General features: G+C 43.3%; 1 protein-coding gene across 1 annotated transcript in view; it reads right to left on the bottom strand.

Annotated features, from left to right (window-relative positions):
- Positions 1 to 4,825: 4,825 nt before the first annotated feature.
- The window catches only part of efna3a (ephrin-A3a), a 55,953-nt gene continuing 46,338 nt past the window's right edge, over positions 4,826 to 14,440 (bottom strand). The window contains exons 2-5 of the mRNA XM_054606527.1: positions 13,264 to 13,565; positions 12,929 to 12,994; positions 11,290 to 11,367; positions 4,826 to 4,944 (exon numbers count right to left, since the gene is read on the bottom strand). Coding sequence (XP_054462502.1) covers positions 4,826 to 4,944; positions 11,290 to 11,367; positions 12,929 to 12,994; positions 13,264 to 13,565 — 565 coding nt within the window. The remainder of the gene's footprint in view (positions 4,945 to 11,289; positions 11,368 to 12,928; positions 12,995 to 13,263; positions 13,566 to 14,440) is intronic.

Raw genomic sequence — 14,440 nt, 5'->3', positions numbered from 1 at the left:
AGATGTCCTGTAGTCCATCTCACAGGCAGCTTCCCCAGCAGAGACACAGACTGAAAGGAAGCTTTGGCGACACCTGTAGGTGGAAAGTAGACTAGGCGGTTACACTAAGCAGAATATTCTCATAAAATCTGCTGTCTGGTAACAAGATACCTGGTTGAGATGTCATCATATTGTTGTCTTTAAAGTGTAGCTGGAAAACCTGTGAGTGAGTCTGACACAAGGGAGCATATGAAACTGAAACCTTACTTGTTAAATACAATAAATGCATGGTTGCACATAGAGTAAACTATGCCTGTGCCAACTCAAAGTACTGTCAAGCTTCAGGAATCCACAAACAAACTGGAAAAAAGGCTTCTCAGATGTGAATGCACTGAATGGCATTAAGAGGAAAACATTTCCAATTACAGTAACAATCACTCATACAAGCTGAAGAAGAAAGTAGACTGTGAAGTGAGTAAATAGCTGGTATTGACACATGTTTTCATGTGCACTCTGCACAACCTGTCAAAGGGATCATTTTGCCTACAAGTCTAATGCATTTCCTGCTGGTTGCTCAGGTTGGTCTAAATTGTAGAGTTGGTGATTGATTCTCGCCTCCTTCTATTAATTTAGCAACCGTGGAAGATGCGTTGGAAGAGCAAAATGTGTTGTTTTGGACAAAAGCATCTGCCAAATTTATTTTCTTGTGCTGAATGTTTCCAAAAATAAAACCTTGATTATGTCAGTGACATCATTTTCTGGCCAGAGGCATCTGAACGAAACACAGCTCATTTTCACGACTCCCAACCTTCGAAAACAGGCATTTCCAAAAGAGCACTCGAAGGCAGCACCAGTCGCCATGATTGTCTCATTGATGTCCTGAGCTGTAACAAGTTCTCTGAGGAGGATGCATCTGTTTCATTGTTCGGGCCAGACGGTGCAGCATGTCAGGGGAATTCTTCTCGACGGCACAGGGCAGTGCTACAGATGGCTTATCTCACAATAAATGATTCAGAAAACGATAACATGCCTTCAAACTGAGAGAAGAGGTTGTCTTCCTTTTTGCTAATGATCTTTGGAAGTTAGAGTCTGGACAGAGCACTTTTTAAGGTCTCTATTTTGCGATGGAAACCTGAGGCTCCTTGTCAGCCGCTCAGGGGAAGTTGGGCATTTTTAATCCACTGGCTGATTTTCTCATTTAAATAGTAAGCGCAGCAATTAATGTTTGATTTAGGCACAGGCAAAACATAAGCTTTTCTAGGCAGGAATTTAAGGTGTGAATATGACAGCGGTAATTCCCTTACATAACTAACCAGAGACAGCCTCGCTGCCAAAAAAACGAGCAGGCCGATTTCCTGCAAAAATGATGGTTTAAATTGTCAACTCGCGGCCTGGAGCAGAAGCTAAAAACCCTTCCCCTGTTCTCCCAGTGTCTAAACACTGAAACATTTATGAGCAAGCCCAAACCTATAAGAAGGCGAGGGACTGTAAGCCAAGTCCTACAGTAATATTCAACAATTATCGGCCTGTCAGATAAACGCACAAACATCAGGCCGAATCAGAAGCTGCTCACTCACAGGAGAGTCAAGCTGCTGGGAAACATTTATTAAGAGACGCGTTCACTTTGTCGGAACCTGCTTGGTTAAGTATTATTCACATTTTGTCAAGTAAATTGTCAATCACATAAAGAATATTAAATTAACTCAGAGTCTGTTGGCACTAGCCCTCTACACACACACACACACACACACACACACACACACACACACACACACACACACACACACACACTACACACAGAGTCTGTTGGCACTAGCCCTCTACACATACACACACACACACACACACACACACACACACACACACTACACACAGAGTCTTTGACCCAGGACTGGAGGTGACAAGTTGGCAGCCGAGAGCAGAATGTTCTCTGCTTCTTTGTCTCTAATGTGATTTCAGGCCTGATGTGTAACATCAAAGAAAAATATCTTATCCGGCCCCCTCTGTCTCTTTTGACATGGACATCAGTGCATGTGGAACATGTGTCCCTCCCCATTGTCAGCTTCTTTCTGTTCCACGTACAAAGATTAGTAGAGAGAAGCTGACAGGAACGAAGGGGAAAGGAGAGCAACGTGGAGAGACAGATTTGTGGAGACATGAATGGCTTGCAGGTGTTGTTTTTTCTTCTTCTTTTTTTTCCAAGAGAGAGAGATGGATCGAGTGGGAGATGTGGAGCCGTGACTCCCCCACGCTGTCATTATGTTTTATGGCAGAGTTTTTTGCAGAACCGAAGCGAGGTGCTGCACGGATGGACCATGTGAGAAAGGGTGATAATTTGACACCAAGACCGTGTGCAGCAAGAGTGCTGTCTGTTCATGTGTCTGCTCACAACCAGCGTACCTACAAGTGGAGGGTGAGGGAGGGAGGGAGGGAGGTGGTGATCAAGAAATACAAACAGAGGCGAGTGCAGCCTGAGTGAAGGTGAAGGAGTCACTGCTGAGATAAGGAAAGGGCAGAGGTGTAGGAGAAGGCTGTATGTTATGTCTGTGCAGTATTAATAAATACACACAAATAAATTTGCAAAAAGATTTTAATAGGCATTGTTTTAATCATTCTTGGATCAATTTACAGTTCGTTTTTTTTTTTTTTTATTCATTCTTGTCAAAGGTTAACACATTTCTTGTGGTTGTCTTCAACTCCAGTAAATGCTTTTCGCCCGCTTCCCCCAAACCCGGTAACGTAAACCAACATTACAGAAGAGCACATTCTCTCATACACACTTGCATATTCAGATCCTACAAACGACTCCTTAACGGGTACGGAATTTCTAAATGCAACAAACTCGAGAAGCGCGGACGAACACATTCTACATACATACGCACACAAATGTGCACACGTTTTTTTTTTCTCTTGCCATCTCCCACACACACACACACACACACGCAGAGTCATACACACTTGTGCACACGCACGCACATTCAATAACCGGCATGTATTATAAATATACATTACAATGCAGACTCCTTTGTTTTTCGCAAGTGAGGAATGCTGCCCTTCCATCAACTCCATCTGTGCATTCACAGTTGGTTTGTGACGAGCGCTTCAGCAACATAATTTGTTTAGCAGTGTGTCTGTTACATTGGAGCAGGGTTACTGAGTGTATGTCCCTACTAATCAGTCATAACCCATAACCCTCTCTTTTTGTCAGGCTGGATTACATCTGCCTATCTATCTATACAAGCAAAATGCTGCAGTAAAAATTCCACTGTTTAAAAAAAAGAATAAAAAAATGGCACAATAGCTTATTGAGCAAAGGCCTACAAATGCACATTAATAAATTAGATAGATAAATAATATACTTTAATGTTTAAATAAATACATTTGAAAAGTAAATAAATTCAAAAAGCACAACATTGTAATCTGATTAATGCCAGCCTACGTTGTCCTGTATTACAATATAAAAAAGTGAACTTCTCTTTATTTGCACATTCACACGTGTTGTTTTTGTTCTTCTTTTTTTAATTATTTTAACAAAATGGCGGCAGCGTTACTTTGAGACTCAAAGCACTATTTCTCCTCAGGCACCTGCCACGCTCTGGCGGCTGTTTGGGGTCGTTTCCATGGTGACCGTGACTGCTGTAATGGACATCAGCACTGATTGGCTGGGAACCTCTGAAGTGGAAAAAAGGAATAGATGGCGTTCTCCGGGATTTAATGGGAACTTGCTGTGGAAAGAGGTTTTTAAGAATTGTAAATTAGTGGTATTCTGAATGACTCTGCTGATTGCTGAGAGGAGAAAGGTTTGACATCCGGAAAAATCTAAGCCAAGTGCTGAAGGTAAACGCATCGGAACAAAACACACATCTACCACGTCTAAGTGCCGTCAAATTACTAGTCCGGGGTCTGTATTTTTCTAGGGTTGTTACAGTGTGAAGGCAAGAAATGCAGACAAAGGACTAGTTCTGAGAGGGCACTGGCTGTCCTCTAAGAAACGCCGGCTTTGCAACTGTAGCTCACAAAAGCCAGGGGTGTTTTTGATGTCTGGTGAAAATGGATACTTGAAAAGGCCCGTGGATATTCTCACAAAGTCTCTCCCTTTTCTTAAGAAACACATTGGGCTCTTTTAACCAGCAGCGCCAACGCACCAGTGTGAAAAACATTCTTCAATGTCCAGGATAATGGCAGCAGTTCTCATCACTGACTGATTACATAAATATCCTGTACAGCCCAGGTGAGATCAGTGCAGTTCCAGAGTCCAGCTTGCTCTTTATAACATCTAAGTGGAGTTCTATCTATCAGCATACCTGGTCCGTGGTCCAAGGCTTTAAAAAATCCTCTGCAAAGTCCACATTTCTTCAAAGCGTATAGTCAAAAGACGGTGCGGCTTAAATTCCTCAGGTGATTTTTATATCCATGCTACAATAAGGGTGTGTAGTCTACATCCAACTCATTATAAGTCCACTTTCTCACTTGCCTGTTGGCTGACAGGCATGACAGCAGCACAGAAGTCTGATTCTGAATATTGGTTGTGGTCTCCATGTCGTGCATGAAATGCTGTAGTATTCATATGACGATGACGTCCAACAACACATGGAGCGTCAAAATACACTGGTGTGAATATGACAGCAAAAAAGGCCTCTCCTTTTTAAAAGTCTAGTTAAGTGAAGTTCAAGGTTTTTTTTCTTTTCTGTGTCCTTTTGATTGTGGTTTTTGTTGCACCTCTACTTTATCCCCGTCTGTGTTTCTGCCAACTCTCACAACAACAACAACTTGTTGGGCACAAAGCCCATTGGACAAGGCGGTCCCAGCTATGCGTGAAGTGTCACTCGCGTTCGGCGACAAGTCGCTAGGACAAAAGGACAGTAGACACGAGCAGCATCCCCACGGTGAGAAGAAGGCGGTCCCGTGAAGGGCTGCTGCCACTGACGCTTTTCTCCAGTTTGGGAACTTCAGGGTTAAATTCATCTGCAGAGAAAGTCACAGAAAGAGAAAATGAGAAAGTGAGAAAAAGGGAGGAACGTGAGCGTGAAAGAGTGAGAGAGATAGTGTGCGCCAGACAGAGGGAAACGAACCATTACTACATTATTAATTCATCAATCTAAAGGCAGTGTGTGATGCATGCTAATTGTGGTTTAACATATGCAGAGAAAGAGACATGATGCAATTAACCAACCACCAATTATCATCAGCACTGCTACATATGGCCATTTCCCCCATGGGATGAAACATTAAAAACACTTCTATTTCTGATCTGGCTTTTTTTTTTTGACGTACTCTTCTTTTCACACTAATGATGTTTTTATCCTAGAGGGATTTCAATCAAACCAAATTACTATGGCCTTGCCATTGATTAGACACAACAGAACATTAGCTGGAGGGGAAAAACGGAGAAAGAGCTGGGAGAACACATTTTGTAATATTCTGTAAAAAGTGGATTAAACAGAGTCATTACGCTCTGTCTCGACATAATGTTTCCAATTATATATAAAGGGTTATTACAAACCAAACAGAGCTCTGCTTTTTACACAACTATAGGAACAACCAGTGCTGGCTGCATTGAGATAAAGTAATCCAACTAAGTGCAGAAGAAAGCTGCCATTTGACAAATTGTGCCCAAACACTGACAACAATCTTGTGTTTGTCTATCAAAACCAAATTACTTTTACTTTATTATGTTGTCATCATAATGTCCCGGTGTGTAAAAGTTACAGCCGGCATATCGTTTTCAACATCAATTCAAACTGGCTTTCAACAGGAAATGCATCAAATTGAGGAGGCAAGGTGTCTTCAAAATGCTGTTTGTCGCCATGACGTTAAAGCCTTGCCTGGGGTTTTGCAAAATATAATGGAGACAGTAATTGGCTACAAGTAAAAACACGGGATGTGATAGGAGATAACAGATAGGGACAACCACAGGAGATAACAGATAGGGACAACCACAGGAGATAACAGATAGGAGCAACCACACGACAGCTTGATGTTTGATGAATGTACGGAATTTTGTTGTTGCTGTCTCCGTCTGAGAGCAAACCATCCGACCGCTCCGGTTTTTCCTGGTCTCGTGTGCGACACCTGCCCACGTCAGAGTCGTTCTTAAGGAACACGAGCTATCTGTCTGAGACGATGACACACAACACTGACATTCACACCGCGGCGCACCGGGGTGAACTCAAACAGAACACAGTCGGTGAAGGCAGGAGGGGAAAGTATATAGCAGCATCGCCTCAGGTGGAGCCACAGGTCACTGCGGTGCATTCACACCACCTGGTCTGTCTCTCCAAAAAAGGTTTCAGCAAAGATAATAAAATGTAAACTCAGTGACCAGAAACAAGAAGTGAGCTCTCTCTTATTTTCACATAAACAAGTACATGCAGCCACATATCCCTTTCCACAGTTGCTTGGAGTTTGTTGTGAACTGATTCATTTTCGTGTGGGGGTGCAGACTTCATTTGTGGGCGCCAAGAGCTTTGACAATCACAAAGCAGCACAAGATGCACCTCTTCAAAAAAAACCTTGCTATTTAAGGAGGCCGCCCTTGGAAGATGAATGTGGGGGACGTCGGGCGCCTCGGGCCCTAACAAGTTATCAAAGGTCCGCGGTATGACACCGAACATCACAGTACAATTGTGGGATACAGCAATCAATTCCTGAGCTCGTCTGTATGGGGGTATAACAACGCGCGGGGCAGCTCTCCCGTCCGCAGTGAACAGCCAGAGGCATTTACAGTGAGATAAGAAACCTCAGCTCTAGACGGTCGATGAGTGGAGGAAGGCTGTCTGGTCTGATAAGTCCTTGTGCCAACTACGACACGACGGTGGTAGACTCGCAGTGACGCGTGAACTACATGAGGCGATGGACCCGTCATGTATGGTTACAGATCTACAGGTCAGTGGGGGAGGTGTGATAGCTTGGAGGCTATTTAACTGGCTAACACATACCTTAATGCCATCTTGCCTCACAGCTGCCTGGAGCTTCTTCCATAAAAAAAACCAAATTAAAAACTTGTTACTATAAAAATGTATTTGAATGTCTGGGAAAACATTAAACTTAACTGCACCTGCCAACCGCTATGGTAGCTTCCTTTCAATTGAAAATATATTTTCATCGTGATACAACAAAACACAACATTATAACCTCCACCCTAAAACGATAATGCCTAGGAGGCTGCACCAAAGGTGGTCCAACATATTTTTGAACCAGTGATTTTGAGCAACTTTTACAGCCACTAAACTTGCAAAAATGAGACAAAAAGAAACATTAATTTTCAAAAAGTACCCCTAACAGCGTCTCGGTGCTCCTGTGCTATTTGTGCCTATCTAAATTAGGTCATATGCATACATTTGGCTTCCTCATTGAAAAAACAGTCCAATTAATAAAGATGAGCGCTAATAGCCACACGCAGTTTAATTGAAATTATTAGTCTCCTTGGAGCACATTAATAAACAGTGTTCTTTAATAAGTAATTTACCTTTTTGCAATTGTCCCTGCTTGGAAAGCACATTGTGCTTATGGCTTTAAAGGTGCTCTATGAGTAAAAATCTTTATAACTATTATTATTTTACAGTCTGAAGTTTTGGTTTGAAAACAACATTGACAAATTGGCAAATATGATTTGTCTCAGTCACACTTAAATTGTTTGCCTGAAGGTTTGAGTGATGCCTCTGCACCTCATTAGACCGGACCTGAAGCTCCCAGTCTGAAAATGTTATTTTCTTCTTTTCTGTGTTCCTGGCGCAAAGGCAATTGCTATCAAATGCAAAATTGCTTTGCACTTGCAAAACTTTGTTTCCTCTGTAATATTGTATGTATTGCATGTAATATATACCCATATAATCTACCCATGTTGTATATAATAGACCTTGTGTAGGGGCAGATAGCGATGGCAAATGATGTGCAATTCATAGTGCTACTGCAATCCATTCTTTGTGATTTTGCCAGAGTGTACAGACTGCATATATTGGATCTAGTGTTTTGGTTTTCATAGTGCATCACAAGTAAATCTTATGACTGATTGTGAAAAAATGTGCACAAAACAAGCCACTCAGAACGGATGAGTCTTAGGGTGCCGGTGCCTATTGATGCATCCTAAAATGATCTATTTATTGTTGCATTTTCCGGTCCACTACCTTATTTATATTGCAGGCCTAAGTCCTTCTACTGCTGCAGACACTCTATATAGGAGGACAGTGTTTAAGGGCAAGTCACAGTTGGAAGAATGCACAGAGTGTACTAAGCTTTTGCTGCAGGAAACTATAAGGTTATGATTAATTCAAGCAGCAAGGCTGATGCTGAACTCTTGTAGCACATTTGTGGAAACAAGGAGTTCGTTATGAGATGCACTACAATAACAAATATCTGCTATTCTGCTATATAGAACAGATGTGTGTTTCAAAGGGTTTAGGAAATTCAAATCATAAAGAAGATAAATCAGCTCAATTTAAATGATGATTCTGGTTTATTACAACCTGGATCTTGTTTTTGTAGTTTATGTTACATAGCGGGCTCACCAAAGTAATTGCTGAGATATGAAAACACTTTCTAATTGGAAAACAAAGACAAGCGAGTCAGTCGATCAGGCAGGTTGTAAACAAGCCAACAGCATCTCATTTCACAAAAGTGATTCCCAAGCACTGCTGGCACACAGCCTTCCAACGGTGGCAGCGGCTCGTTTCGCAAATGATAAACTGTGATGATTACAGCAGACAGCTTGAGTAATATTTTTATTGTTGGCTTACTCTTCCAAGTAAGTTTGGCTGATCCGAGGATTTATTAAAATCTTCTTACCACTTGTGTTTCTTGCCCTGTTCGACTTTAGCAATGTCACCATGTTTCCAGATTTTAGCAACTAACTTAAAGCTACTAAGAGGAACTTTAATATTGTGTTGATTTTGGCGGTCCCTGTGGTAAATAGCGGTAGTGTTTTCCGGGTCATTTTACTGCAGCAGGGGTCTGACAGTTGTCTCTGCTGAGTCCTGTTCTGGTCCTCCCTTGCCTCCCTTCCCTCTAGAGGGCCCAGCAATACAGCCTGGGTCTTCAGCAGTGTGGGTTGGCTTCCAGCGGGGACCGGAGGAGCAGCGAGGCAAAGCTCTGCTTCTGGCTGGAGGAGGAGATGCTGATGCCAGGCATGGAGCTCTCCACCTCCCGCCGGAGCTCTGACTGCAGGTCAAAGGCGGCAGGGAAGCCGGGTTGGGTCTGTCCGCAGTGGGCTGGTCTCTAATGGAGGCCCTGCTGGAGTCTGCCCTGAGGGAGTTTCTGGTGATTTAATTTTAATTTGCGGGAAATCAGACCCTGTGGCATCAATTACAAGCCTTAAGAACAACTATATAGAAATAGCCAATCTTCTCTCTGGTGGTCTTGTTGATTTATGTAGTTCAAATAGAGGCATCTGTATTCAGTAGTTTCTTTACCAGTTAAAAGTTCCCCACAGTAGCTTTAACAGCCTTGTTATTACCCATAGATACAACGGCCGAAACTACAAAAAAACAAGACCTAAGTTGTAATAGACCAGGACTATCCTCAAAACACCCTGTTAAATAAGGAACGTGTGACGTAGAAGCCAAGCTAATAATAAAGTAAAGAGGCTGACAGCAAGTCCAAACATATGTGGAGAGAGAGGCAGAGATGTGTTGATGCTAAGCCAGTCTGTGAGCCGGTCTGGTCCTGAGGCGGAGTCAGAGAGTGGGTGTCCAGCGGTCAGCAGGGCCATCGGGGGTACGAGTTCTCGCTGAGTACGTGTGTGTGCGTGTGCATAAATCTGTGTGTCCTGATTTTGTTATTCCTCCAAATGTATTCAGCAAAATGCATCATAATGCTCGAGGCTATGTTTTTTTTATGATTTCCTGCCAGTGTGAGTGTGTGTGTGTTTCTTTTATATTAAATTCTACGTAAGCTGAAGTCTGAGTTACTGCTGAGCAATTCGCCCACCACTGAGGTTTTCTTTCTTCCTCTGCCCCTTTTCTCTCCACCCCCCGTTCTCTGCCCCCACTCTGGTTTTATCTCTTTTCTGCCTGCTTCACTCTCTCTCTCTCTCTCTCTCTCTTATCTGTCCCTCTTTCTACCAGGCTTTCTCCCGCCACATTTCTCTTTCACTGCCTCCTTCCTGTCTTTCATCCCACTGACTTTCTCTGTCTCACCGTGTCTCTCCCTGTCTGTCTCTCTTTTTCTGCCCCCTCTCTCTCTCTCTCTCTCTCTCTCTCTCTCTCTCTCTCTGAAGGTACTCGTTGCCGATGGCTCAAGAGCTCTCTTCGCTCCGTCTCTGCTGGTCTCAGTTTCCATCTCAGGCAGGTCACACTCTCTTAGCCCTCGTCACAGACTGCCCACAGCTCCCAGAAACAAGCACACTAAATGATTCCCGGCAAGAGGCTTTTGTGAGAAAGAAAAGTAGAGGGTTTATGTAACCACTCAGCTGCACAATTTACTTGCTCGCTCACATGCTTTCTCCTTAGGTAAACATGGACCTTTTGTTCCTTACTAGACATCTACTGACCTTGTGGAGGTTTTGCTGTGTGTGTGTGTGTGTGTGTGTGTGTGTGTGTGTGTGTGTGTGTGTGTGTGTGTGTGTGTGTGTGTGTGTGTGTGTGTGTGTGTGTGTGTGTGGTGCATTATAGGAGATAAAGGTTTTGTTTTTTTGTTTGTAATTCTGGTTTAATTATAACTCAACTTTGTGTACCTGCTATGCTGAGTATCGAAACAATCCAATACTCATGCTCACTAGAAAAGTCTAGTTCTCCCCAAATACAGTAAGTGATCTGTGCCTCTCTGTGTGTTATTCATTAAAAATAGTTTTTCATGTAAGGCAGCATGAGGCTGTTGATTGCCTCGAGACTTAAAGCTGAGTAAGCGTCCTGTCATGACTGAATTTAAGTAAAAACGGAAATGCTGAATTTTATACCGACACTGCCAAATGAACTGTATAATAAGGTCAGTACCATTTCAACATACTAGCCTGGTGCTTCCATGTTAGTTTGGTGATTAATATCTTATCATAACCAATAGACCCAAATTGTAATAAACTGGAGTTACCCTTTAATGTTGCATAATAGATCATGAGTCTGCTGTTGGTTTAGTGTCCTCATTTGTTCACATATTTGTGTTCTTATACACTAATAAAGGTTTTACTCATCAACCAACTATGGCCTGTGGATATTATTTTGCTAATCATTAAATTAATTTAAATACCGAACAAAGGTTTGGTGCCTTTCCACAGTGATAGGGACACAAATCAAGCTTTGCAGCCTAAGCCAAATACTGACCAGCATCTGGCAATTGGCTTCATGTTGCTTTTTTAATCAACTCAACAGAGTCACTCACCGATGTTGTGTATTTTGATGTTTGGCCTAACTGTGTAGTCGGGAGAGGTCTGACTGGAGTCATCATCTGCCTGGGAAACTGAGAAAACACACCACATATACACACACAGACAGAGAAGACAGAAGAGGGAGAATAAACAGCAGAGGATGGAGAGAGGGAGGAGAGACAGGGAGAGAAAACACGTCATTAAAATGACAAGAGCGGGTGAAATGTGCATTTTTAGGCGCCACTAAATTGTATACGAATATAGCAGAACATGGAGCAGTTGAAAAAACATGAAGAATTCCTGGACTGAGGCTCCAGACTTCCATCTAAAAGATTAAAAGCATTTGGAACCGGTGGACAGAAATGATTTTCAGATTTGCAGTTCGTCTAGACATAAAATTACATTCAGTCCGGATTGCCAAATTATCCATGAATGAAAAATGTGTGGGTTTGTCGATGTCTATGCATCTTTTTTGTTTTTTAACTAAATATTAAATATGTGTCTTTGTGAGAGGCTGTGATTCCGATGCAGTTAGGAGGATGAAATAGCATTTACAGAGAATTTGCCACTAGCTGGTGGCAATCAAGTTGCAGCTCTTTGCAGATGCAAAACACATGTCACGAATATTCACGTCTCTTTCTTATCTTGAAGCATTGTAAGGGTTAAGGTAGGAGACATGAGGAGAAGAATGAGAACGGTCTGGAGGAGGCTGAAATCAACAGCTTTTTGATAGCAAGCTGTTAAAATGACCTTGCTGAGTAAAGGTTGGGTTTTGTAAACTGACTAAATGCACCAATGCACACATCGCCATTCATACACGCACACACACACACATTAAAAAGATTTACTACCATGCGCAGACACACACACACTCGCACGCTCAAACTCCTACACCTCGAACACACGCTGCGTTGCACACAAACACGCACGGAAGCAAACGGAGGCGTGGTACACACATCAATAGATTAGCCGTGACACAGGGATGGGGAGGGTGGGTGTTGAGGTGATGTGTACACAGGGGCTGACACTGGCCTGAGTGTGGGATGTATTAGTGCTGACAAGGTTAGAGGAGGAGGGGGGAGGCTTTCGGCACTGGGCTCCCTGATCAAAGGCCTGCAGGGGAGAGAGCAGGCTACCAGGGTAAAAATAACACACACACTTTACAGGGCAGCAGGCATCAGAGAGCCAGAAGAGGAGATAGACAGTGGGGGAGAGAAAGGAAGAGGGGGGGGTCAGGAGAGGTAGAGTAGAGAGTGACGGGGGAGTGTGAGAGAGAGCTGAATCTTGCAGCTGAATCTGTTTCCCCTCCTTTACATCTTTTGTCTGGCTTCATGAGAGCCCGTCGTTCACAGAAAGAGACAGAGCATTATTGTAATAGCACTGAGACAGAGTATAACATTAAGCCATCACTCTGGAAGCGCCGCTTCCAGGGAAAAGACGCCGTCATCTAAACCTCGCCAAGACAGCACGCGGCAGTAAAAGCCTCTCTGAGACCAGACTGTCAGATCTTAGTTCCTCTGTCTCACTGTCTGTCTCTCTGTGCGTTTGGGCGACTCACAGAGATACGAGGGGGGAATAGAGTGGAGATGAAGTGACGCAGGAGGAGAGGAAAATGGTTTGAAAACGAGGCAAGACAGAGCTGTTTGGTCTCACCGGTGGAGCAGCAGACGTAGACCCTCAGTCTCAGGCAGCTGTGGCCGTGGTGGTGGGTGGGCGTGGCTAAAACAGAAAGCAAACACACACATGTCAAACTTGTGCCCTCTGCAGGCCACGGCGCCCAGGACAATCAGCTGTGCAAACTGCAGCTCTGCAGCTGAGCGACCGCCTATCCTCAGCTGAACTTCCAGAATCTATTAGCAACACCCACATGCCATCAATACATGTGGGTGACAGCAGCTGAGGAGACAATATTAAAATACTGAATGCTCAGCACTCTCAGGCTTTTTTCCATCCATCACAATGAACCACCGTCTGCTGGCCTGACTCACAGATGTAGTAGTACTCCTGGCCCACGTTGAACTCGTAGCCCAGCGAGAAGGCGCTGTAGCGCTGGAACTTCTCAGAGAACTTGATGGGGGCGTGCGGCGCGTGGGGCCGGTTGCACTCCCAGCGCTTGAAGCCCAGCTGGGGGTCGCAGGTGCGGTAGCCGCGGTAGCTGACCATGTACAGGATGTACTGCTCGGCCACGCTGCGCTCCAACGTCCCCCGCTGGCTGGTGTTATAGTGCGGGCAGTAGATGTCCAGGTAGTCGTTGACACTGACCTGCACCGTGAATCCTTCCCTCCGTAGCCTGAAGGAAGAAAAGAAGGAAAGGCAGACAGATAAGGTGATAAGTAACTACTGCCACAAATAATGGATTGTTTTCATTATCGGGTAAAAACAAAATAGTTTGGAGTCTTGTCTTCAGCCTGAATTTGCCAGGCAGGCAGACACCAGAAAATCACTTCTCCCAGCCAAGAAATAGTCCCGCACATAAAACCACATAAAACTGCCACTTGTTGTGGACCCTGTTTCAGGCAAATAAAGTTGCCTTGCATGAGTTACAAATATGTTATTTACGCCTATTCTAAGAATAGTGTATTTATATATTTCTGCATATTGGGGTCCCTAAACAGTCTTGGAATTGCATAAATAGAAGCTGAGACTTTTGTGGATCAAATTAGCCCCTTTGTATTCATGTGTGATGATGTTCGTCACCATAGTAGCCATTTCACATAGTAAGACCTTTTCTTTAAACTTGACGTCACTGTATAAAATGACCTGTTGTGACCTCTAGGATAATAACAGCCTCATTACAACCACAAACTAGAGACCTTGGCCATTCAGAGGATGTACGGCTTTACTAGGTATATTTACAATATGGGGGTTTCTGAGCAGATTACAAAACAGACGTGCTCACCATCAATCGCATAATAATGCAATTCTTGCAAATATCTCCAAATTATATTTTAGAGGTATTTATGATCATTTTTGATCAATTTGAGTACATAAAACCCAAATCCCACCAAATCTGTGTGACAAATAGTAATAACCTCAAAATTGCGCCCACAATTTTTAAGATGTAATAGTACATGGTCACCATTTCATATCATCATAATCTACTAAACCCTTTCACACTTTCAAAATGTATTCTAATTAATTTATTAATTTGTTTATTAATGTTTA

Source organism: Anoplopoma fimbria, chromosome 10 (assembly GCF_027596085.1).
Source record: "Anoplopoma fimbria isolate UVic2021 breed Golden Eagle Sablefish chromosome 10, Afim_UVic_2022, whole genome shotgun sequence".
In the NCBI taxonomy this organism is placed as follows: Eukaryota; Metazoa; Chordata; class Actinopteri; order Perciformes; family Anoplopomatidae; genus Anoplopoma; species Anoplopoma fimbria.
Note: the sequence above shows the minus strand (reverse complement) of the source record. Positions and strands in the feature narration are given on the sequence as shown.